Source organism: Pan troglodytes, chromosome 2 (genome assembly GCF_028858775.2).
Source record: "Pan troglodytes isolate AG18354 chromosome 2, NHGRI_mPanTro3-v2.0_pri, whole genome shotgun sequence".
Classification (NCBI taxonomy): Eukaryota; Metazoa; Chordata; class Mammalia; order Primates; family Hominidae; genus Pan; species Pan troglodytes.
Window position 1 is genome coordinate 43,265,990 of NC_086015.1, and position 25,826 is coordinate 43,291,815.

Genomic DNA, 25,826 nt, shown 5'->3' on the forward strand with positions numbered 1-25,826 from the left:
AATCCCCTCATCTCTCTTCTTTTCTCTCTTCTAAAGGGCAGCCTTACCATCTCCTTTTAAGAACAGAAGTCTTTTCTTTCTGCCTCTTAAAGTCAGTAGCTGGTTTGTCACCCAATAACAAAAGCCCACAATATCCTGACCTCAAAGACTAGGAAGGTAGGTGGTGCTAAGGTCAGGGATTGGGAGTCTTAGAGAGCCAGCAACACAGTGTCATCTCTCTGAAAAGTAAATTTCCAGTAGCTAGCAAGAGATTTACAAATGCTGAAATCTCTTAGTCTACTAATTCCTTTCATACAATCAAAGATATGTGCAAAGATTTATGTTCATCATAGTGTCACTCTTCATAGTGAAAAACATGGGAGTAACACCCATGTCTGTCAGTAGGGCTTGGATGGATAAAGTCTATTATTGAGTCCTTTGCAATCATTCAAAATCATGTTTGAATATAATAGATGGGAAAATGATCATACTATAATGCTAATTGAAAAAGGAAGATATAAAACTGTATATATGTTCTCATCTCAAATTTTTAAAAAATAAAAATGTGCTTATTTTATATATATAAACATTTATATATAGTTTATATTTAAAAATAAAAATGTGCTTAACTCTGAAATTTGTCTTTTTGACTTAAGGATATATTATGGACATCCCTTTAGGGTCATATTTATAGAATTGACTCATTCTTTTAAATTATACTATATTTTATTGTATGGCTAAATTGAAATTTATTGGACCATTTTCTTATTGATGAAATTCAAGTGCTTTTAGGTTTTGTTCAGTTTTTAAAATTGTAAATGGACAATTTATAATTATATAGAACTATGGGGTAAAAAGCACTGTTATGATTTATGAATACAATGTGAAATAATTAAATCAAGCTAATTAACATACTCATCATCTCAAATACTTAACATATTTTGTGGTGAGACCATCTGAAATTTACTCTCTTAGCAATTTTGAAATGTGCAATACTCTGTTCTTAACTAGATTCACCACACTGTGTAATAAAACTCCGAAAAAGAAAAAAGCAACATATTCCTCCTATCTAGCTGAAATTTTGTACCCTCTGACCATCAGCTCTCTCCTCTCTCCCCACCCCCTAGCATCTGTAACCACCATTCTACTCTGCTTCTATGAGTTTCATTGCTTTAGATTCCACATATAAGTGAGAACATGCAGTATTTGCCTTTCTGTGCCTGTCTTACTTCATTTAGCATCATGTTCTCCAATTCCATCCATGTTGTCGCAGATAACAGAGTTTCCTTCTTCTTAAAGGCTGAATTGTATTCTATTGTGTATATATGCCACATTTCCCTTATTCACTCCTCTGTTGATGGACACTTAGGTTGATTCTATAACTTGGCTATTGTGAATAGTGCTGCAATGAACATGGGGGTGCAGGCATCTCTTTAACAAACTGATTTCACATCTTTTGGGTAAATACTCAGAAGTGGTGTTGCTGTATCATATAGTAATTCTATTTTTGGTTTTGGAGACACCTCTAAAATGTTGTCCATAATGGTTGTACTAATTCATATTTCTACCAACAGTTCACAACAGTTCCTTTTTTGCCACATTCTTACTGACATTTATTTTCTTTTGTCTTTTTGATAAAAGCCATTCTGACAAATCTGAGATATATCTCATTGTGATTTTAATTTGCATTTTCCTAATAATTAGAAATGTTGAACATTTTTCCACTTACCTGTTGGCCATTCGTGTGTCTTCTTTTGAAAAATGTCTATTCTTATGTATTTTTTTTAAAATATGGTCATAGCGGAAAATAACTTCAGTGTTAAACCACAGTTATCTCTGGGAGGTTGAATATTGTGTAATTAAAACATTTTAAATTTTAAATTGTATATTTTTCATGTTTTCTATAATGAGTATCTTTCTTTTAGAATCAGAAAAATGTACAAATAATTTAAAACAAACGCCTTGAAAAATGAACAATCTTACCTAGTATTCAAAGAAATGCAAATTAAAATGTTATTTTTGTTTCTATCTCAGTAAATAAGGAAATATGGAGTAAAAGAGTAATCTTCCTGCTGAGCATGTTTTGCGGTTGCCAGCGCTGCCCCGGGTGTGTCTGGAGGAACACTCCCTGTTGCCTAACAACTGCTGTAATGTAACGGAAATAGAAGCATGATGCCACACATCCCTCAGAAAACGACTTGGCCCTTGGCCCTCCTGTGGATGAAGAGTATATTGAAGAGAAACTGGATATTTCTAAATTTGCTAAGACTCGCTTTTCTCACTTGCTCTCAGATCACACTACTTTTGAGTAGCCCAAAATTTTGTTGCCAACTCAGCAAGTTAAGCAAACAGTATTACAAATCATGTTGAAACTGAAGTGGTCCCCATGGGCCAGTGAGTATGGTGCAGGTGGAGAAAAAATTAGCTGCTGAGTTAGGACAAACTGCTCCAATTTTGAAGGCACAAATGGGCATCATCTTGGGCCCAGGTACTACCCAAGATGGACCTCTCAGTCAGGCTCTTATGCTCCCAGGTGTAGTTGTTGGGTGAACTCTCTCCCTGGATGCTCAGGGACAGCATCTCAGAGAGAGGTGAATGGAAAAACCATGAGACCCTGTACACACTCTAGGTGCAATGGATTACAAGGGTTGATAGCTCTTCTTAGTAACCGAAAGCCTATATTCTCCATCTTTCTTGATGGCAAGGTCCCTGGGAAGGAGACATTCTCTTAGAATGTCATTAAACGACCATAGAATAAGCATGAAGTGAGTGGAATTATGTGGAAGGGATTCAGCATTTTACCCAAGCACTGGGCAGCCCCTGGGCGTGGCTGTCCCTCCACAGTGGCCTGTCTGTCTAAGTCTTGACCCACCCACCCAGATCCTCTTGGAAGCCACTGATAGCATTTGCCTCTGGGAATTCTGCAGCCTTTGCTGATGAGTCTCAGTTGACACCATCTATCATTGCAGATACAGATGTCTCCAAAAGGCAATTGCCAAAGGCTGTGCCACACAGCACACACCTGTCCATGTGCAGATTGATTCTGTTAAACTCTTCAGCTATCTTGTGGGCTGCTTTTCCCTGCCTCATTATCTGCCTGCAGACCTTCCTTCTGTGTTCTCTGCTCTTAGAGGTCAGATTGATCTGTACTTTTATCAAGATGAGGAAGGAGATGGTAGACTGTGAATCAAGGATCTACCTCTCCCAGTAATTCACTGTGGCATCTTGGGGCACCTGCTGGCCCTCTCTGAGCCTCCATTTCCTTACCCACGAAATGTGGATTTGGACCCAGTTATCTCCAACCACCCAAGAGTCTGTGATTCTGCTACTAAGAAAAGCAAAAGGCAAGTATAAGATAGCATGTGTTTAGTTGCTGGGGAAAGCTCAGTCTAATATTAAAAATAATAAGTATAAAAATAATCACCACCATTCACTCGAGCTTGCTTTGCCAGTTCTGCACTGTGATCTTTGCAGGGGTAATCTTACTGAATCCTCTGCTCCAACCCTACTGGGTGGGAACTACTTTTATCTTTATTTTTCTGATGAGGAGATTGAGCCTCAGAGATGTTAAGCAACCTGCCGAAGCAGAGAGTTAATGTGTCGGGATTCATCACAGGCAGATCCCTCTGCTCTTGGGAAGCCCAGACCTCAGAAGCAGGAGTGGGTCTGATTCAGGTGTGCTCTGAGGGCCAGCTGTCCTTTCCAAAAATGCCTTCCTTTATTTAGACACCAACATCCTTGCTATTTTGGATTTTTCAATGGGCTTCCTTATTTTCTCCCTATGCTGTCCTATTCAGCAAAATGAATGAATAAATATAGGTTCCTAATGTTACAAATTTAATTTTCTTCTAGAAATGAAAGTGTTTATTTCTCTTCTTTTATTTCTCAAGCCAAAATAATTATTTCCTCCTTCTTAGAAGTCCAGGAATAGGTTAAACTTTAATTAAAAGTCTTATGGTTCAACAGTTGGAATGAGGATCAGGTAATAATGAAGAAACCCCGTAAACACCCTGAGGAGAACCAGCGCCCCCTCCATTGGTTGTTTTAGCTCAGCGCACAGCTAACAGCTCAGCTCAGAAAGTTCCTACCACCCACTCCGCTTCCAACGCCTTTTAATATTTGCACAGAGTTTTCTCACATTGTGGCTCTCACACACTTCCTTTATACATGCTGTTTCCTCAGCCTGGAATGCCACCTCTTTCTTTACCTGGAGAACCCCTTTCCCTTAAAGACACAGGTCAGAAGTCACGTAGTACTCCTCTGCTACCACCTAATGCCAAGTGTGATTATTCCTTCACTTCTCTTCTGCATTTAAATTATTGAGGGAAGAGGCTTGGTCTCATCGTCTTTGGAATAGCTCTGGATCTGCGTTCACGTTTTGTATATAATACAACTCAGTAAAGGTTGTGTAATATATGACTTTCATATGTGTGTATGCAAAGATAACGTGTTCCCATGCCCTTTGACTCAGTTTTCCCCATGGCAATGAATTTAACCACAGGAAATAATTGAATAGGAGAAAGAAGATTACACAGATGGAAGTTCTATAAAATATGTATTTGCTAAACATTGGAAACAAGTTAAATGTTTATCAATTGAGTAATGGCAAGTAAATTGGGGTACATGATCTTGAAGGAACATGACTTATTCTCTCATTCATTATACAAACATATAGACTGCCAAAGAGCTATCAGATACACAGCAATTTATCAGTTACCACATCTGACTTCAATGAATACACAGTCTGGTAGAGTCTTCTAAAATGATAATTACCAAACTACATAGAAAGCGAGCACTATTTGTGGTCTAACGTTAAGAGGAAAACAAATCAGATTATAAAACCATCTGTACATTACGATTGCAACTCTAAACATGTGAGAGTGTGAACAAGGTCTGGACGGGTGAATACAGGAATGACAATATTGATGTGGTTAGATTGGATGACTTTTTCTTTAGCATTATTACAATTGTTTTCGAGCTTTAAAGTTTTAGATTGTTCCAAACGTTTCTAGGGGGGAAAAAAAAGCTGCTCCCATGGCCCTGGCTCCCCAGGTCGGCAGTAGCATGAATGATGGGGTATTTTTCCAGATGGGCAGGGGCTTGCCACAAGGTGACTGGGAGGGGATATTCAAGGCAGTCCAGGAGAGTTGGGTTACGGAAGGCTATCACTCTGTAGACTTGGGAGTGCTCACTGGGTGCCATCGTAAGAACCAGCCTCTTCTGTGTCTGGGCTATGCCACGCAGCAGCACCTGCAGGCTCTTCCAAGCTTTGTCAGCACCACAACTTGGGCACAGCACAGCAGTGCCAGGTGTGGAAAGCAGAAGTCTAAGAGGCAGACAAAAGGGTTGAGACCTGCAAGAGTTGGTGGCTAGTTCCTCATGCTGGAAAGGATGATCTCTATGTGAAAGGTACCTTATCCCTCTTCTACAGACCAGGAAACTGAAGCTTGATTTGTCCCAAGCTACTGGAGTTGGGGTTGGAATCCATCCCTTCTTATTTGGGGGCAGGGTTTTTCTATTTCCCTTACTGGCCTGGGAGCAGGTGGAGATGCATGAGGTCACATGGAAGAGACAGGCTGATAGGATGGGTGGAGTCCTTTGGGAAGGAGGAGGCAATGGGGAATCTATTGGTAGGACCCCATGGTGGACGTATGAGAAGCCAAGCATTTGAGTTTTGACTCGATGCAGTAGGCAGTGGGGAGCCCTTGCAGGTTTGGGGACGTGATGGAAGAGGGCTTAATGAAGACGAGGCTGGTGTAATCAGGGGAGAGGCTGGATCAGGCACATGGTAAGGGTGATGTGTGGCATTTGTTCTGTGTAATCAGAATAGTACCCACCCATCCAACTTCTTGGAAATATGTATTTCTGCTTCTCCATGAGATTGGACTGGAAGCTTCCATCTTATATATCCCTTCCCCATGGATAACAGCACCTTCCAGGGATGGGCACCTGATACAAACTTGGCCTATCAGAGCACTTCCCTGGGAATTTTGCCCTTGGGGCCAGAGAAACATGGGTGTCAGTCCCTCTCTGGTGATAAAGCTGTGTCATGTAAAGTCTGGGGGATCTATAATGACTAAAAGATTTGAGAGTCAGAGAGAGGGAATTCTAGCTAGGCTCAGGCCCTGGTTTCCCCTCACTTTGAGGGCTCAGACACCCTTTTGCTTATGCCACAATATGAACAATATTCACCACCCTCATTTAACTAAACTAGTCTGAGTTGAATTTTTGTCATCTGCAAACCAAAAAGTTCTGATGACATTTGCAGTAAGAGAAATGTCTACTCTTTGTCATTCAAAGAGTTCAATTTGTTCATTCTTCAAATTTTGAGCACAATTCTCAACAACACTCTAGGGTTGTTTTGTGTGCATTGGGTCCATCATTTTGTGCCTGTAAGAAACAACAACAAAAATCTTTCCTCAGTATTCAGCATCAGGTTCAGGAACTCCAGGTTCTCTGTAGACACAAGGCTTTGGGATTCCCTTCAGAGAAGGAGCGATGCATCTCCATCACTCGTGTGGTAAGTAAAATTGCTGCTCAGAACACTTCCATGCCTGCTCCTTTGTGATTCAGATGAGGAGAAATCAACGTGGACTGAGCGCCCACACAGGACAGCCAGGCATTTCCCATACAGGTGGTAAAGGTATCTTCTGAACTTCTCCCCAGCAAATGCATAGATGAGAGGATTCAGGCAACAATGGCTAAATGCAACCGTCTCAGTCACACTGAGGGCCAGCCTCAGACCCTTCCTCATGTCACAACTGGGAAAGAAGTCATAGAGCTTAAGCGTCTCCAGGAAAATCATAACATTGTAGGGTGTCCAGAAGAGGAAAAACACGATGACCACCAGAAGGATCAGTTTAATGGCTTTGGCTTTCTTGTGGTTCTTGCAGGAAAACAGCGTCTGGATGATTCTGAAGTAGCAATAACTCATAATGAGCAGGGGGAGTAGGAAGCCAAGAAAATTTGTTTCCACATTGCGGAGCACGGGCCAGATTTCCTGGAGGACCTCGGGGTAGTCACCAAGGCATTCATTTTCTTTCTGCTTTGTGAACATGAACTGGGGTGCTGCCACCAAAATGGCTGCTGCCCAGACGCCTAGGCTGATGGTGACGCCATGCTGCACGGTCCGGTTGTTCATGGAGTTGGCGGCCAGGACGATGGCCAGGTACCTATCAATGCTGATGACGGTGATGAAGAATATGCTTCCAAAAAAGCCGATGAAGAAGAAGGCGGTAGTGAATTTGCACATGGCATTGTGGAGGCCCTTTTCATTTATCAAATAGTGAGTCCAGAAGGGCAAAGTGGCTACAAACAGCAGATCAGACAAGGCCAGGTTCAGGAGGTAAATGTCGGTGACACTCTTGGGCTTCTTGCTGTTGGTGAGGGCAAACACTACCAACAAATTTCCCACCAGGCCAATGGCAAAGACGACGGAGTAGAATATGGACAGGAACACAGTCCCAAAGACCACGATGTCCCCAAAAGAACAGGCCTCAGCCAAATCATCGTACTCAAAGTTTTCTGTCACTGATTCAGGGAACTGATACATGGTGAAGGCCTGGATCAGAAAGAAAAACAAGTAACTGTGTTAGTTATCAGAGAAACAAAGTTGGAATTCTGTGTGGCCTCATATGTAGGCAGGCAGGAAGAAACAAATATTGGTTGGGTGCACACTACATTTCCCAACTTCCCACTTGCCATCTTGTTTAATCCCCACAACAGTCTTGTGATGAAGACTGCAACAGACTCTTCTGACAGGAGAGGCAGACTCCTTTGACTTGCCCAAAGCCATGCAGTAAATGGCTCTGTGAGCATTTGGCTCTAGGCATTTTTTTTTTTTTTTAAATGGAGTCTCGCTGTGTCACCCAGGCTGGAGTGCAGTGGTGTGATCTCAGCTCACTGCAACCTCTGTCCCCTGGGGTTCAAGCGATTCTCCTGCCTCAGCCTCCCAAATAGCTGGGATTATAGGCGTGCACTACCATGCCTGGCTAATTTTTGTATTTTTAGTAGAGATGGGGTTTCATCATGTTAGCCAGGCTGGTCTCAAACTCCTGACCTCAGATTATCCACCCGCCTCAGCCTCCCAAAATGCTAGGATTACAGGCGTGAGCCACAGCGCCCAGCCAGCTCTAGGCTTTTTGAAGCTTGAGACAGATCTGTTTTACTTTTACTGCCCAAAATCTCTCCAAAAGCTAGCTAGTTTGACCAATATGTGGATGAGAAAGGGAGAACCATGAGCAGGAGGGGGAGGGGGGTGAGATGGGGTGAATTGGGGGTGCAGCTGTAATTCACACTTCCAGTCCAAACTTCCCCAAAGCAATTCTCCATCCTCTTCCTTTGTTTCCACCTTTTCCACCCTCTGGCCCCTTACTTTTCCATGAAGCTAGGCCTGGAGAGAGAAGCCTCAGACCCAGAGCCTTGGGCAGAACAGCACCCGGAAGCCCTCATCTTTGTTTTTTGAGAACCATTTCACCTCCTCTTCTCCTTATAATCAACAAGTCCTTCTCTTTCTTAGCAGGTATCAGACAGAGTCATACACTCTAGAGTGACTACCTTGTTTTGGGCTGCCCAGGACTTTCCTGGTTTTAGCCCTGAAAGTCCCATCTATTGGGAACCCCTCAGGCCCAGGCAAATCAGGACTGTTGGTCATCCTACAACCCTAAGTGAAGAGAAGGTGTTGCCATCATTCAGGACTCTGCAGTCATAGAGGGGCTGACTGATTCAAGATGGAGGATGGGGCTCCGTTAGTCTGCTGGGCTAGTCTCCGGGTGACTAATTCCCCCTACGATTACCAGCCCTATAGTTCACTTTGGTCTGGACTTCCCCACTATTCTTATCTCCTGTTTCCTTCTGAGCAGGAATTGAAAAAAGAAGACACTTCCGCAGGCTGCACTCCCCTTCTTTTCGCAGCCAGGACTTGCTGCTCATTCACTCCAGAGCCGGCTGGGAGGCAGCCCTTTCACACGGCTCCTCTGGGCGTCTCCTCGTGATACCACATATGGGTCCCTCAGAAACCCTCAAAACAGGCCTCCTGGTTGTCACTGCCTCCCTCCTTACCACAACTTACAGCAAAGCTCACGCTTTAACCGAGGGAGTTTCCACGCCCCACTACACCCTTTCCATGATGGTTTTACCCAGGTGGTGTCTCACCAAGATGAGGGCCCACCCAGCCAGGGTGTCACTTCTTGCTTCCCAGCCTCTGCTTTGGGGCCTGCATCTCACCGAGACTCTCCTGGGATAAGTGGGCCGGGGCTTTACAACCTAAGCTGTCTCAGGCTGTGATGAGTTCTCAACCCCAGGGAACGTGTATGCTTTCTCTGCTTCAGGCTACAATGCCCTTTTCTCAGAGAATAATCTCTGGCTGTGACGTTAATTAATAACATTTAAGTCAAATGGTATAAAATGGCTGACATACAGCTATTTTTGAGCCACATCCATGTCAGTTTTATATGACTCAAGCTAATATGTGGGAAACAGAAATTGCTACTTAGTGCCTGCAGCTTGTCACAGAGCGTGATCTTCCCAGACAAGCTGCTGTATGAGTAAAAATAGTCAAGTCCTTGGTGGTTCTATGTTAGGGACCCTGGAGCTAGCTACTTTCTCCCTCCCCTTCCCCCAGTGAGAAGAGCTGGCAAAGCCGACCTCGAGAGGTGGCCAAATCCAGTAAAAATTGTCTCGCATCTCTTTATGTGCCTGTGGTCGGTCCTTCAGCACAGGAACTTCTGTGGACTCGGGCACTCCCGAGATTGAATCCTGCATCTGTCCTCTCTGGCTGAGTGATGGGTGAGCTTGAAACCTCTGAGCCTAACATTCCTTGTCTGTAAGATCGGGATTCATTCTCATGCCTGCCCATAGAACTGTTTTAAGGGGAGCACCTGGCACAGTGTGTCACATACAGCAAGCACTTAATACATGTTCAATTTGTTTCCTGCATTATGTGAGGAAGCAAAAGCCCTTTGGATCTTTGGAAACATCCAGGCTGCCTGTGGACTCCCATGTTCCACCTCCACCCTGGGTATCCTGGGAATTTGGTCTTTAAAGGTCACTTTATTTTTTCCCCCCTGAAATAAGACATGCTTTCTTTTCAGATTATTTTGGGGGAGGTAAGCCACCCTTTATTGAGCTTTTACTAAACTGTCAGGCTCATTGCTCTGTTTGGATTAATATTGATCTAATCCTTTCTGCAATTCTGAAAAAAAAAGTTCTATATTTAATTCACTGCACTGCTGAATGCCTCTGGGGATATTCATGATGAGAGGAAGGAATGGGACAAATGTGGAGAAGGAAGGGAAAGTTAGAAATAAGCAACTGATTGCCTGGTGGAGTGGCAGAGGGGTCCCAAATCAGGCCCTTTGCCTTACTGGGTGCTTGGGCTCAGGGCTGCCACGTGCACAGGGACATCTCTAATTTGCACCAAGTCTCCATATAAGCTGGGGGTGGTCTGGCTTGACAAGGAGCTCATGAAAAGATCAGTCAGGTACAGTCTAAGCCAGGAAGGGGCTTGTCTTCTCAATGGGGAAAATTCACATAAAGACTTTGATTAAGACAGAATGGAAGAAGTGGGTCAATGTATCTTCTGCAGATGGGATGCAAATTCAGATAATGCTCTGGGCAGGATGGTTTTGCCTGATACGTGGTGATATTATGTATTGAGAGCCAAATGGCTGGTTATGGGCATCCATCTGGCTTGGGACTGCTCCCTGCCATCCAGGGGGTCTGCTCAGTGAGAGCAGAAGAACACTCTGCAGCCCTCATCCTAGCTCCCTGCTGTCTCAGAGTCCCCAGTGAAGACCCTAGAATTGCTGTGGCTCCCACAGGAGTCTCTCAGTGCTGGCACAGTGGGTGCATGCAGTGGGTGCTCACCCAGCATATCATGGCCCCTGCTATGAGCCATCTGGACCATGCTACAGAGGAAAGAGCAGTACCAATATCGCTTTCTATGAGTTCCCACGTGACTCTGAGGAACAGCACTGGTCATTGAGGGACATTTTTGATCTTCATGTTCACATTTCCATTTTGCACACACTGTGCCTCACAGGAGGCACAGCTGGGTGAAGCACCTGGCCCATCCCACAGCTAGAAGCAGGGGTACCAGGACTGAGGCCAAGGCCTGTGCTCTTCCCACTCTCCCTTGAAGATGGAGGAGACTCGGGCCCTGGGCTTAGGGGCCAAATCCTGGCAGGGGAGAAGAGTCAAGGACTCAATGACTATCAAACTGTTGAGTCCCAAGTCCAGTGGTAAAAAGGCATCAAAACAACAGCCTTAGCTTCCTCCTCTAAAAAAATAACCTCTTAGGTTTGTTGAGAGCATAAGAATTAAATTACTTTAAATTGCTTATTGGGATTTATCGTAGACACACACATGCTCAAGCAAGTGTGTACACTGTCACTGCAACAAGCTTCAAATATAAATGAAGGGAAACAACCCCAATGTCCATCACTAGGGACAGATCAAAGCACGATAAGTCCAATTAATGGAATACCAAGCAGCTGCTTAAAAACCAAACAGTTTCTAGCTCTTGGAAACTTGGGAAAAACAACAAAAACAGGCAGATCTGTATATTCTGTCATGCAACAATCTCTAAGATATACTGGTAAGTGAAAAAAGCTAGGTGAGGTACCATGTACATAGTATGCTGTCATTTGTGGAAAAGAATGATGTGTGCGTATTTTGTATAAAGTTTAAATATCTCTCAAGGAATACACTGGTGGTGGTAATTATCCCTGGAGAGGGATTCTGAAGGATTGAGGATATGGGAAAGGAGACAGTTTTTATGGTAAACTTTTGGAAATGTTTTTTACCATGTACACATACTACGTATTTTGGAAAATAGTTTAATTAATTTGTTTGGAATTTTAAAATAAAAATCAACAAAAATATGAGTTATATGAAAAACTAAAAAATGAGTAACTTAGTACAATAACAAGCATGCTGCACCTACTTAATAAGTGGTAGCCAACATATAAAAGGATCATCTCTATTTTTATGGGCAAATAGATGAACTCAGAGAGGGTGAATAACTTGTTCGAGGTGATGCAGTGTGTGTGCAATAGGGCTGCAGTGAGGGCCCAGATGTGTTCGGCCTCAGCACTTTTTTTTAACTTCACATTACAGCCCTTCCCCATTCCTTTTTCCCAAGACTAGGAGTTCCTAAGAGAAGACCCACGTCCTCTTCAGCTCTGCAGGCCAATGTTCAACAGAAGGCCTGGTACACAGCGAATGCCATATGAATATTTGCAGAAGGATAAATATTATATCCTAGACCTTTGTTCCAAAGAGTTTCATCTAGTAGTGATGACCGCACCCTATCAGTCACCCTGATCCCAGGGGTGCTCATGAGCACACAGGTGTCCTTTCTGATCATAGGCTAGGAAGCCTTGAACTCTGAGAAGTTAGTAGGTGCCTGATGTGTTAAATGAATTAATAAATAAGTGAATGAAAGACTTCAAGGAGCAAGAAAAGAGATTCGTCAGCTCTATAATATGGAGCCCCAGGAGATGAGAAGAGGCTCACCAGCTCTCCACAGTCAGAAGACAACTTGGCAAACACAACCTCTCATTTCAACCATACCTCTCACATGTGGCTTTTGAACATATGTGGTCATGAAATAGATATCAGCGTGGGTAATTGCAGCTCTGTCTTCTGTGCAAATCTCAAGAAACAGCAGGAGTCATGGGGCAACATAGGGTTTTGCCTGGTTCTGAAGAGACTTGTATTCTGTGTGCTGGAGCTAGTTCAAACCGCCCTTGGTAGCCAAATGCCCCAGAGCATGCGAAGGCACCATTTACATAAAAAATCTGACATCGCTGAAGCTGTGTCCTTCGCAGAAGTATTCCAGTGAACTTGATAGTTTTAGCAAGGCGCTTTTTAAGGAAGACTGAGCCTGAGCTGAGTGTACCTCCTATTTGTGGATCCTCCAAGATGTTCAAGGTTTGGGAGCTGAGCCTAAGATAGGGCCTCCTGGCAGCAGATGCGAGTGTGGCCGTGCCTTGGGGGTGGCCCTCAGGGTGGTCAAAGGCCTGCCAGAGGTCTAATTGGTTTTCATCTTAGACTGGACCATGGCTTTCCTTTGTCCCTGAGGGACACTAGAAACCAAGTGGAAGAATCAAATGAGATAAGACTTTGCAGTGTCTACCCAGCTGGGTTTCATATCCACAAGAGTTGTAAGACGCATGCATTCTGGGATGTTGCACTAATAAAGGCATCATCAACTAAGGCTGCACTTTACAACTTAGTGCAGCAGCCAGTAAGAATTTAAACCTTCTCTGGGCCATCCTCAGGCCTCCTTACCCACTATTCAGTTAAGCCAAGGTTTTACTAAATGGCCTTGAGCTGGGAGAGTTTCGGTGAACCTAGACAGAGCTTTGAGTGTACACATGTTTCACACCCAAGTAGAAATTTGTAAAATTCCCCACTCACATCCGTGGCTGATCCTGGTCTACTTCCTCTGGCCTACTTCCTTTTCTCATGCCTGCTCATTTATTTTTTAACTTTTTAGGGGAGGGACACTCATCATTACCCATTGTTTCTAATCAGCTTCCCTTTTCTATACTTCCCTTCTTCTTTAGGTGGCCAGAATCCATTTCTTCTTCAATCTGACATTCTTTTATGTTGCTTTCTCCCTCTCTTTTGGCTTCACATCCAGCTTACTGTTTTCTAAATCCAGTGTATCTTCTGGTAGTTTTTACCCTCCTGGTCTCTGTTTATGGCTTTTTAGTAAAAGTGAAGACTGGGTTTGAGGTTCAGTCTGGTGCCAAGAAAATTGTGAGGCTTAATTTTTTTCTTTGTACCAAATGAGAGTAGAGAATTGCTTGAGGAGCCCCAACCCAAACTTTCCTTATGAGGATGCCACTGTGCTGTTGACATTGTGGAATCTGAAGTCACCCTCAGAAAGCCCCAGTTTAGAAGGGGAGGAGGCTGCCATTCCCGGATGCCTGCTAAGTGTCATGCTCCACACACAAGATCCCACCACATTCTCTTCACAACCCCACTGGAGAAATGATGATCCCCATGGTATAAATTAACCAGCAGAGCCCCAGAGATTTGGTTAACTTGTTCAAGGAAGCAAAAGAGCCAGGATCTCAACCCCAGATGCCTCTTTCCACAAAGCCTGTGCTCCTTGCATCGCACAATGCTTTTCTCCCTGGAGGGGAAATCTGCAGGATATTGCAGGCCACTTCTCTTGAAGTAGAACTGAAAATAGTAGACCCAGGCCCCTTAAGAGAAACTGGTCCATGATGCATCTCTGAATTCGTTGGGGTTCTCCCCCTCTGGGCTCATAACCCAGCAGGCTGCCCCTCAGGGATTGGTGAGTGGAAAATGGAATGCGGGATATTATTTGCTCCTCCAGCCACCACTAGGTGGTCCACACTGCCAGATCCCCAGGAATCTAGCTCCCAGCAACCATAGTGAGGAAACTGGGGTCATTTTCTCTGGAGAGGAAAAGTCTGAAGGCTGAAGGTTTAGCCTATTTTCTGCCTTCAAATATATGATAGTGCTTTTAAGAGCCACATGTTTCACAGGAGCCCATACATTTCTGAGCATGAATGGCTGAGAGACCCTGGGCAGGTCACTCTGCTCTGCTTCAGTTTCTTGATGTATGAAATTAAAGCATTGAACCAGACCACCTCTAAGAGCCTTGCTAGCTCTGGCATGCTCAATTTTTCGGCAAGAATCAAACAGAAGGAAACTGTTTGTTTGAGACAGGATCTCGCTCTGTTGCCCAGGCTGGAGTGCAGTGGCATGATCATAGCTCACTACAGCCTTGAACTCCTGGGATGTAGCAATCCTCCCACCTCAGTCTCCCAAGTAGCTGGGAGTATAGGTGTGCACCACCATGCCCAGCTATTTTTGGTAGATATGGGGTCTTACTATGTTGACCAGGCTGGTCTTGAACATCTGGCCTCAAGAGATCCTCCTGCCTGGGCCTCTCAAAGTGCCGGGATTACAGGTGTGAGCCATCATGCCTGGCCAAGGAAGCAGTCTTAAAGAGCAACATGAGTCCTAGGTCAGCAAAAGTGTGGTCTATTGTCAACAGAGAGGCTGCCCAGCAGCCTGCCCAGGGAACATGACACTTCTACACTTCTGGGGCACAGCCTGTGAGCATTCAGATGAGGTTCTGTTTGGAGATAGGGAGCTGGATCAGTTGATCAAGTCTTGGCAAATCTTGTTTACCTTGTACTAGATAGAAAGGTTCTCAGTCGGCTGCCATGCCCAGACCCCTGACTGTTTGGGAAGCCAAGTTTTACCAGGTCCTGATGGTTTTCTCATTTATGATGGCAGCTATTTTTAATAACACATATCCCTTGGGATTCAGAGAGAGCTAAGGCTGATGGGGAGAGGGGTGCTGAATTCCATGTTAAGGAGCTATAAGGAAACATTTTATACCCCATCCCCTATGCAAGTAAATTCAGTGACTATCTATTCCTATAGCAATGAGCCCATCTAGAACAGCATGGCATTGTCTACCCACCAGTTTTTCACACAGGCCAAATGCACACCCAACCCTTCCCTCCAACCACCACCAAAAAAAAAAAAAAAAAAAAAAATAGCAACAGGAGAATCCTATTGAGTTTAGTGAATTGCCCCTTTACAAAACCTGCCATTATTTTGTGTTTGAAGCGCCACCCTTCCCTTTCCTCTTCAAAATACTTTATGGTATTTATTTATTTATGTCAAAGTAAACCATGAAATTTTGAAGGGAAATACTTCATAATTTTTTTAATAATTAAGAAAGAGAGACTTGTTAATTGTTTAATTATTAATTAAGTCAATATTTTTGAGCATCTGTACCATATTCTAGTCTACGTAGAAATTAAAAATAAAAACATTTAATTATTCTTGTTAAAAATAAGGACAGAGATCTCCTCACCTTCTGTTTTTTTCTCAGAGCATTTACTTTAGAAAACTTTTTTTTTTTTTTTTTTTTTTGACATGGAGTTTCACTCTCATCGCCCAGGCTGGAGTGCAATGGTGTGATCTTGGCTCACTGCCACCGCCACCTCCGGGGTTCAAGTGATTCTCCTGCCTCAGCCTCCCAAGTAGCTGGGATTACAGGCGCCCACCACCATGCCCAGCTAATTTTTGTATTTTTAGTAGAGACAAGGTTTCACCATGTTGGCCAGGCTGATCTCAAATTCCTGACTTCAGGTGATCCACCCGCCTCAGCCTCTCAAAGTGCTGGGAATACAGGCGTGAGCCACCGTGCCCACCTAGAAAACTTTTACATACTTTCTCCTCTCTTTGAACATGTGTAAATCCTTTTGAAACTAGATAGGCTTTTTGTCAGCTTTATGAGCTAGGCTAGTCTTTCCCAAGGACCTGGGCGTCATCTCTTTGAAATGTAAACAAACCTAAGGGAGATAGTGCTTCTATCTCCTAGTTTCTGTGGGAAGGTATGAGCCTAACTGAAGAGCCTTGCTCAGTGCTGCAAAATTACCCCTTGTCTTAAAGATAAATTTGATTTTCCTCTGTGTAGAGCCAGTTAGCTAACACAAGTGGTTACCCTAATTACCAGGTAAATTTAGAGTGAACCATGTATGGCAAACGGTGCTGGCAAGACCTCTTACTTGAGGAACAGTTATTGTTTGCCTTGATAACATATATGTAACAGGTTGTATCTACTTGGCTATACAAAAGGGGGAGATTTCTTTCTGTTCTTGCAACCTCTTAGTAGATGGCCTATAATGCTCTGCATATTTTGGTTTACTGCTTATTCCATAATAAAACTGTTCTTTCTCTACTCCTCTTGTGGAGAGAATCTCTGTGTTGAAAGAAGACTTTGTTAATTATATTTCACCAATACTAGGCACTGTGCTAAATTCTGTAGAGGCAAAAGTGTTTAAGATACAGTTCCTAGAAGTGTTTATTATTGCTTAGTAACAGAATATAAGAAAAGTTATGGGAAGCCCAAGGATTGAACCTCTATATCTGTCTCCTTAAAAACTGGGGGAGGGTGATCAAGAGGATATCACAAAAAAAAAAAAAAAAAAAAAAAAATCTGCCGTTTGAGCTGATGTTTTAAGGATGGGGAAAGTCTTCCAGGTTGACCAAGATGGAGGTGGCAGTGAATAGTGGGTGGGCTTTGAAGACAAAGGCACAGAGGGTCTGAGCATAGGAAGGTTTCCTGGGGCCAAGGCCAGGCAGAGGGAAATAGGAACAGAAGGCAGTGAAGATGGTGGAGTTAGGAGGAGCCCACATGCTCCCAGAATGTTCAGGAAAGTCAGTTTAGGCTGAGTGCAGGGCTTCGGGGAAGGATGCAGAGAAAGCCAAGGCTGAAAAGGGAGAAGAGGGACATAGAGAGGGGTCTGAAATTCCACACTAAGTAACTACAAGGAAAAATGATGAAAGACTTTGAAATAGACACACACTGAAGATTACTGGGAGTCCTTTCTGGCATACTCTTTGGGGCTACCTCCCCCTTTTATTGCCTGAGCTAATTTTACAGCACCGTAGGTTATAGCAGATAGCAGTGCAAATGACTCTTGCTCACGGAAATACAAATTTTGTCTGGTGGAGATGCACTGGATTAAGTGCCCTGTAGATATGGACCAATTGTGCCTTTATCTCTAAATTCATCTCAGTATTTCTGGAAGCATCTCACCCATGCTGTTGGTTTGGCTGTAGACTGCTAATTCTCCTTGCTGCGTAGGATTCCACTGTGTGACTAGTCCATGATTTATTGCCATTTCTACTGCTAATGCACACATAGGTGGCTTTCAGTTTGTTGCTAGTTTGGACAATGTTGCCGTGAAAATTTTTGTGCATGTACATCTCCTACAACGTGGATGCATTTTAAAAGTTTAGTCTTGAGCCAAACCAAAAAGTATGAATCCAAATATGAAGATCAAAAATAGGCAAAGCTAAGCTATATTGTTTAGGGATGATATGTAGATTCAGTCAAACTATAGGGAAAAGCAAGGAAGTGATCACCATAGAAGTCAGACTTGTGGCTCTTTGTGGGAGAAGAAGAGGCTGTGGTCAGGAAGGGACTTGAGAGAGGCTTCTGGGGTTCTCTTTCTCAGCCTGGATGGTAGTAATGTGGGAAATTAAATCTAATACTTTGCTAACCCAGACATTGTTCTTTCAGTGTGTTGTATTTTGCAATAAACAAAATACAACACACTGAAAGGAGACTTTCCATTTTCTCCTTAAGCACACTTTAAGGGGAAAAACAAAGGTGGTCTAGGAAGATGTTTAAAGACATATGATACAGCTTTTCTTCCTTACTCACAAGCTAAAAAGCTGCACTTTGGCCAAACAAGATGAGGGGGTCGAAGCATCAGCTGTGGCCAGCGTGCCGTGAGAATCCCACCTGTGAAGCAGCCAGCAGATTCTGAGCCCCTCAAGAGGGCAGGTGGGATCAAGGTTCAGCTAGAAGCCCCAACTTTCCCCTGGCTCTTCTGGGCAGAGTGAGTGATGCCAGAGAGCCCAACTTCTCGGAATGCCTGGGCTGTGCTGCTAGGAATCAGAACAAGTCCTTGGGAAAGGCAGCCAAGATCTGGATTCTGCCATTCTGGTTCCACTCCTTCCTACGACCGTGACCTGCTGTGGAGCAGCAGAAGTTCCCCTCCTTGTTCAGCTCCTCCATTACAGGTGCTGGTTCCAAACGTCTCTGGACTCAGGACAGTGGGTCAGAGGCTGGGGCTGGGGAGGAGCAGTTGGATGCCTGGATCCCAAGAAGGAGGTTTTTTGAGGCTAGGGTCTCTGGCTAGGGAGAACCATACCTGACATTGTCACTGTGCCATAGCTGCCTAGGGCCGGGCAGGCTTCCTCCTGGGCTGGGGTGGGGTGAGGAAGGGGATAGACGATCGTCCTGACTGGGTCAGCTCTAATACGTTCTTTGCTTTCCTGCCCCTACAGCTCTGGATTCTTCACAACCTCATTCAATAGTAGTCAGTGTTTTTCAGGTATCCAAACTTTCTGAGGCTCAGTTTCCTCATGACAACAACATATATTGTTTCTTGAGCACCAAAGATGGGTCAGGCAGTGTGTTTGGGACTTTCTATACCATGCCTTTAATCCTTGCAGAAAGTCGACACATACCCATTACATGGCTTCAAAGGCTGATGGACAATCTCCATTTTAAAAGCAGGAAACAGACTTAGCAAGCCCTGTGCACAGTCACCAAGTGCAGAGCCAGGACTTCATTCCTAACTTCATTCCCTCATTCCAAAGCCAAGCTGCCTATGTCCCCATCTGTGAAGTGGGGCCAGCTGAGGAGCAGGGTTCAGGAGCAGACTTTGTGGAGACTGGCACGTGGCTGATGGATAGTAGGTGCTCCCATCCCAGAGGTGTGGCAAGTGCCAGGTAAGCCTGAGCACTAAGAAGAACCACACTGAAGTTGGGCTGAGACTATTTCCTGCCCTGCCTTCCTTTGTGAAAATAAAGCCAAGCAAAGAGGAAGATGAAAGAATCCACCCTAGCCTTCCTGAGCCCATTTCTCATTCCCAGGGGTTTTGAACCCCAATCCACTGCCCCCATTCCCAACCCACAGTGGTCCTCAAGGCTCTGCAGCACATGTCCGTCACCCACCCTGCCTCCTCTCAGGAAACCCAGCTCCCTCCAAAGCGCCCTCTGGGCCTGGGATGCCCCGAGCAATGCAAGCTTTCTTGCCTGCTTTCACATGGTTCAATTTTCCTTTTTTTTGGCTCAATTTTTTTCTGCCTCAAGTTTTCTACCTCAAGTATTTCAAAAATTAATTTTTTTTCTTTTTTTTTTTCTTTTTTTTGTGGAGTGGGTGTTGAAAGAATCCTAAACTTTCTTAGCCATTCTCTGGACTGAGCTATAAACTCACAAAGCAAGGATTGCAGGCTCTGTGAGGCTGTGATTGCCAGAGGCAAGGCAAGAGAAATAACAAGCCGTGGCCAGTCCTCAGCTGGGGCCTCTGATGGATTTCCTCCTGTCTTGTACTCATAATTTCTTTCTGAAGACCATGTTTTCCACCCACAAAAACCTGAGCCTGAGTGTCCTCACAATAGTTATAACAGCATATATCAAAATTGAACACTAAATTTGTGCCAGGAATTTATTAATGGAGAAACCCCGCCTCTACTAAAAATACAAAATTAGCCAGGCGGTGGTACATGCCTGTAATCCCAGCTACTTGGGAGGCTGAGGCAGGAGAATCACTTGAACCCAGGAGGCAGAGGTTGCAGTGAGCCGAGACTGTGCCATTGCACTCCAGCTTAGGCAACAATAGCAAAACTCCGTCTCAAAAAACAAAACACAAACAAGAAAGAAAACCCAAAAAAACAAAAAACAAACAAAAACCCGTAGATGGTACAAAAAGTGGAAGAAAAAGGAAAAAAAAACCCATGAAACTATCTGCAATGCAGTTTCCTAGAATCAACCGCAGTAATCTTTTAGCTTTTCTCTATCTAAATGTTATACATATTTTATATTTATATTAAGTGCATTTATATTTATATTAAAATACAGATACAAATTTAAAAACTCTTCATTATTAAATTTTCAAATAAAAAGCAACTTTTCAAATAAAAGCAGCGAGAACCTCCTTATACCCAACACCTGGCTTCAACTATTAGCAACCCATGGTCAATATTTCCTCTATTTCCCACTTAATGTCTCTATTGAATTATTTAATTTCACCCATAAACACTTGTGTGCGTCTCTAAAAGTTAAGGACTCTTTTTTGAAAAGGACTTTAATACAATTTCTCATCTCAAAAAATTAGCAATAATTCCTCAACAGCATCCAGATGCAATTTTTCATGCTTTTTTCAGTTAGTTTAAAATCATGAGCTTTTCTCCATGTCTCTAAAACGTAATTACTAATGCTTCTAATACTATTCCACCAGGTTGAGTGTATTATAAATGATCTGATCACCCCTTGCCTTCCACTCTTCCATCCCCTTGGACATATTTAGGCTACAACATCCCCAGGAAAATGGTTTCCATTGTCTGCACGTAAGCAAACAAGCATTATTAACCTATTAGCTGTCCACTGCTCCACCCCACCCACAGGTACCCAACTAGTCCTGTGCACCTACCTGGCGTGGACTGCCAAGGGAACCTCTGGATCTGCCAGTCAGCCACCCTGTCCTGCTCAGACTTTACCAGAGACGAGTATTTCCCTTTCCTTCCCTCTAAGAGCATTTTATTTGCAGAGTTAGCCAATAGTATCTTGTTTCCTGTAAGGGAGACTATCTTTAGATGCTGCCACAGGCAAGCTCAGATACTCCAGGGTGGAGGCCAGCTGCCAACAGGAGGGCCTGACTTTATAAACCTGGAAGACCTAAACCTCGGGGAAGACTGAGGAGCTGGAGGGAGAGAGGTGCCACTTACCCCAACCTGGAGGTGGGGGGCAGGGAGCAGGCCCTGCAGTCAGCAAAGCACAGCACAGTCAGCTCTCATTAATGGGGAGCCTTCAGGAAGCTGGGAGAGCTCATGGGGCCCTCAGCTTCCCTGCCCACGAGAGGGAGCCCAGAGTACTCACTGGACCACACTGGGGCACACACAGCTCTTCTCCTCAAAGTGCAGTCCCAGGCGCTGGGAGCTTATTAAAGACAGCACCTCAAGCCCTGCCCTATATCTGCTGAATTAGAATCTGCATTTTAATGAAATTCTTAGAAGAGTGATATGCATACTAAGTTTGAGAAGCTTTGGTACTGAAGGCATCTAGTGAGTACCTTGCACCTTGTAGATGCTCGGTAAATATTTTTTTCCTCACCTCTCTGCCCCAAGGCATTTAGTGGCTCCCTATACCCATCAGTCAAGGCTGAGGACACAGCTTTCACCCAGGACCTGGCCTATGCTCCTTTCACAGTCTCTCCCCCTGCCACTCTTGCCCTGCAGTGGGGAGCCTGGTGGGCTCTGGCATCCAGCCATGCTTCTGCTCCCTGGCCTGGCCAGCTTGGGGCGACTGCAACGTGAATCTCAACTGCCACTGCCTCACCACCTTCCGATCACTTCATTACCTGCCTGACCCCTGGCATATGCTATATAATTCTGATCCATCCCTAACTAGGGCCTGGCCCATGGTAGCCTTCAATACACCTTCATTAAATGGTCTGTGACCCCTTCAAGGCCCCTCTGGCCCCTTGCTGCCCACATCCCAGCCACACCCGGTGCTCCCTTACCTCTAGTCGCTGTGGTGTTCCGAGGACAGCGGGTGCTCTGTGTGCTCCCCACCTTGCCCCTCCTCACCTCCCCAAACCCCAGGACAGAGCTGGGGGCTGCAGTGCAGTGCTGTGGGCTTGGTGGCCTGCTCATGGTGGAAGAAGTCCACCAGCAGTTTTCTTTCTTTGTTCCTGGTCTCAGTGTTTGGCCACCTTTCCCTGCCTTTGGCCAGAAGGCCATAGGACAAAAGCAGAGTTAGGCCGCTCCCCATCCACTTTCTGACACTGGCCCCTCCCCACCCCACCCCACCCCGTGATACCTCTCCTGGGGTCCACTCAGCTGGGCTGGCTGCCTCAGCCCCTTCCTTGCCTCTGACTCCCCTCCTCTTCTGAGGGCTCCTTTCTTGGATCTGGCCAAGACTCTCCCTCTCTTCCTGTCCCACACTCTTGAGGACAGTCTCATCCGCCCGACATCAGTAATCCCCTCCGTGTTCATGAGCACACATCTCTACCTCCATCCAGGGCCTGGATAATTTCCCAAGCCCATCTAACCTTCTCCGTTCTCTGTCTTTCCTCTCACCACTTACCCCACTGGCCATTCTCCACCCAGAAGCCAGAGAGCTCTTCCTGAAATCCAAGTCTGCCGACTTAAACGCCTCCAGGGGTTCTCTCATCCTGGTTTAAGTCCACGGCCTGGTAAGCACGGCCTGCCCCTTCTCACTTCCTACTGTGCTCTCACCACTTCCACTTCCCCCAACATGCCTGTGCCCGTGGCAGGCTCTCTTCCCTTCCCAACTCACCTGGCTGTCCTGTCCAGGACGTGATTTTACCCTCTTTTAAAGCTAACAGCTATGTTCCACAGCTGCTAGCAGCACAGGGCTTCATGCTTGGCAAGCATGAGAACCAGCGTCCAGTGTCAGTTGCCTTGCCCCCAAGCCCCACAGAGTGATGCCATGGCTTAGATAGATACCTGTGAATGTGTGAGGGATGGGGAGGTTATAGGAAGGGAACTCTGACCTTGGGTAACGTGCCATTTTATAGCAAGCAGTAAGCAAGTCGGTTATTTGGCCCTGAGCGAGATGTCAGCTCATCCTTCAAGGTTGCTCACTGCAAACTCAACCCTGCAAGATGGACCAAGTGAAGAGCATTAGTGCTTTGCATTCTTGACACACTCATGGAGACAGAAAGAGCCTTGGCAGCCTTCCCCCTCCCTCCACGCCTCCTTGGGCCTCTGTAAAGGAGTCTCTGGCTCTGTGCTGGGAATTCTCTCCTCCCTGAACTCTTGTTCAACCCCTCCCCCGTACTCTCACTCTGGTGCAGCCTTATTCCTTAGACCCCCGTCTTCATCTCTCTTTCTGCCCAGCCCCTTTGGCTTCACTCTCTGTTGGAGCTGACCCTTGTTCACAAGTTCTTTGTCATTCTCCATTTCTCTTCCAGTTGAGACAGTAAATGCAGAGGACAGTTTGGTTTCTGCTGGGCAGAGAAATGAGAGTGTGGTGGGCTGGCTCAAAGGCAGGAGGCCAGACAGAGAGGCTGTGAGGATGGTGGGGACACCCTGGACAGTGATGGGTGTCCCCACCCATCACTGCAGGCACCCATCACACAATGCAGGCAAGGACTGGAGACTTGGTGTGAATAAAGCTTTGTGGGAATGTGGGGTAGAGATGCAGAAAAGGAGAGTGAGAATGTGATTCACCTTAATTGCCAAACCAAGATACTTCCATGTTCTTCTGTGGGCCCTGGAGAAATTTGGGAATAATTACATAAGCAATTGTGCAGCACTAGGTCTGCCTGAGGCAATGTCCTAAGTCCTCGATGTACATGAACTCATGTAGTGCCCCCAGTGACCCTATGATGCAGGTGCTAATGTTTTTGTTTTTGTTTTTGTTTCTTTCAGACAGGGTCTGGCTCTGTTATCCAGGCTGGAGTGCAGCCACATGATCATAGCTCACTGCATCCTTGATCTCCTGGGCTCGAACGATCCTCTCACCTCAGCCTCCCAAGTAGCTGGAACTACAGGCACACATCACCACACCCAGCTAATTTTTGTATTTTTTGTAGAGACAGAGTTTCGCCATGTACCCAGGCTGCTCTTGAACTCCTGAGTTTGAGTGATCCTTCTGCCGCAGCCTCCCAAAGTGCTGGGATTACACGTTTAAGCCACTGTGTGTGGCCGCAGGTACTATTATTATCCTTATCTTATATGTGAGGAGTTTGAGACAAGGAGGAGAAGTTATGTAACTTGTACAAGACCACACAGCTCATGTGTGGTAGGGCCAATATTTGAACTTAGCATTGAGGTTTTATGGTCTATGCTGTGCATTCTTAGTAGAGGTGGTATTACTTCCAAGGTGGAGAAAATTGGTTCTGGAAGGTTCTTGTGCTTTATGTAGAAAACACAGATATACATATAGTAGCTAAACCAATAGCATATCTGTGGAATAAAATTCCATGGTAGGGGGAGGTGAGTAAGAATGTAATGTGGGCCAGGCATGGTGGCTCACGCCTGTAATTCCAGCACTTTGGGAGGCCAACGTGGGTGGATCACGAGATCAGGGGTTCAAGACCAGCCTGGCCAAAATGGTGAAACCCTGTCTCTACTAAAAATATAAAAATTAGCCAGGCGTGGTGGCGGGTGCCTGTAATCCCAACTACTTGGGAGGCTGAGGCAAGAGAATCGCTTGAAACTGGAAGGTGGAGGTTGCAGTGAGCCGAGATAGCGCCACTGCACTCCAGCCTGGGCGAAAGAGCGAGACTCCATCTCAAAAAAAAAAAAAAAATTTATATATATATATATATATATATATATATATATATATATATAATGTGGTTAATGGGCACAAAAAATACTTAGAATAAATAAGGCCTAGTATTAACAAGCACAACAGGGGCACTATAGTAAAAAAAATTTAATTTACCTTTACAAATAACTAAAAGAGTATGATTGGATTGTGTGTAACACAAAGGATAAATGCTTGAGGTGATGCATACCCCATTTCCTCTGATGTGATTATTACACGTTACATGCCTGTATCAAAGCATTTCATGTAACCTACAAACATATACACACGCTATGTACCCCGCCACACACAAAAGAATATAATATCTAAAAGGACTTGTTGGGGAGTGATAAAAAAAAGCTGAGAAACCATTGTCTAAGTTTGTTTTTGTTTTTGTTTTTAGACAAGATTTACTCCCATCACCCAGGCAGAAGTGCTGAGGTCCGCCTCCTGGGTTCAAGCGATTCTTCCACCTCAGCTTCCCGAGTAGCTGGGATTACAGGAGCCTGCTACCACACCTGGCTAATTTTTGTATTTTTAGTGGAGATGGGGTTTCACCACGTTGGCCAGGCTGGTCACGAACTCCTGACCTCAAGTGATCTGCCCACCTTGGCCTCCCAAAGTGCTGGGATTACAGGCGTGAGCCACTGCACCCAGACAAGAAACCCTTGTCTAAGGTCTTAATCAGACCACTCTGCTACCTCCCAGTTTAAAGTCTGGGGATTAGAGGGTGACATGACAAAAGTAGTCTCTTCAGAAAAATCAATCAATGGGTGGGTGTGAGGGCAACGGCTGCATAAAAGGGAAGGAAAAGACGTACATCAAGGACTTCTCCGTGCCAGGCCCTGTGCGAGGCACATTGTCCATTGTATCTCTTTTTGACTTTCACTTTCTAGTCAGGTATTATTTTTTCCATTTTCAGATGATGAAATGGGGAGAAAAGAGCAATGAGTCCTAGGCCACACAGCTGAAAAAGGGTCAAGTCA

At 44.8% G+C, this 25,826-nt stretch overlaps 1 protein-coding gene across 5 annotated transcripts in view; it reads right to left on the minus strand.

Annotated features, from left to right (window-relative positions):
• Positions 1 to 4,517: 4,517 nt before the first annotated feature.
• CX3CR1 (C-X3-C motif chemokine receptor 1) overlaps positions 4,518 to 25,826 on the minus strand; it is a 131,256-nt gene continuing 109,947 nt past the window's right edge. The window contains exons 1-2 of one of the 5 annotated variants that reach the window (XM_009444829.4): positions 22,648 to 22,775; positions 4,518 to 7,540 (exon numbers count right to left, since the gene is read on the minus strand). In XM_009444829.4, the coding sequence (XP_009443104.1) occupies positions 6,464 to 7,540; positions 22,648 to 22,734 (1,164 nt within the window). In that variant the 5' untranslated portion in view covers positions 22,735 to 22,775 and the 3' untranslated portion in view covers positions 4,518 to 6,463. Of the gene's footprint in view, positions 7,541 to 20,992; positions 21,076 to 22,081; positions 22,313 to 22,647; positions 22,776 to 25,826 lie in introns of those variants that run through there. The other 4 variants (XM_063805105.1, XM_009444830.5, XM_063805104.1 and 1 more) reach the window with 4 other exon arrangements.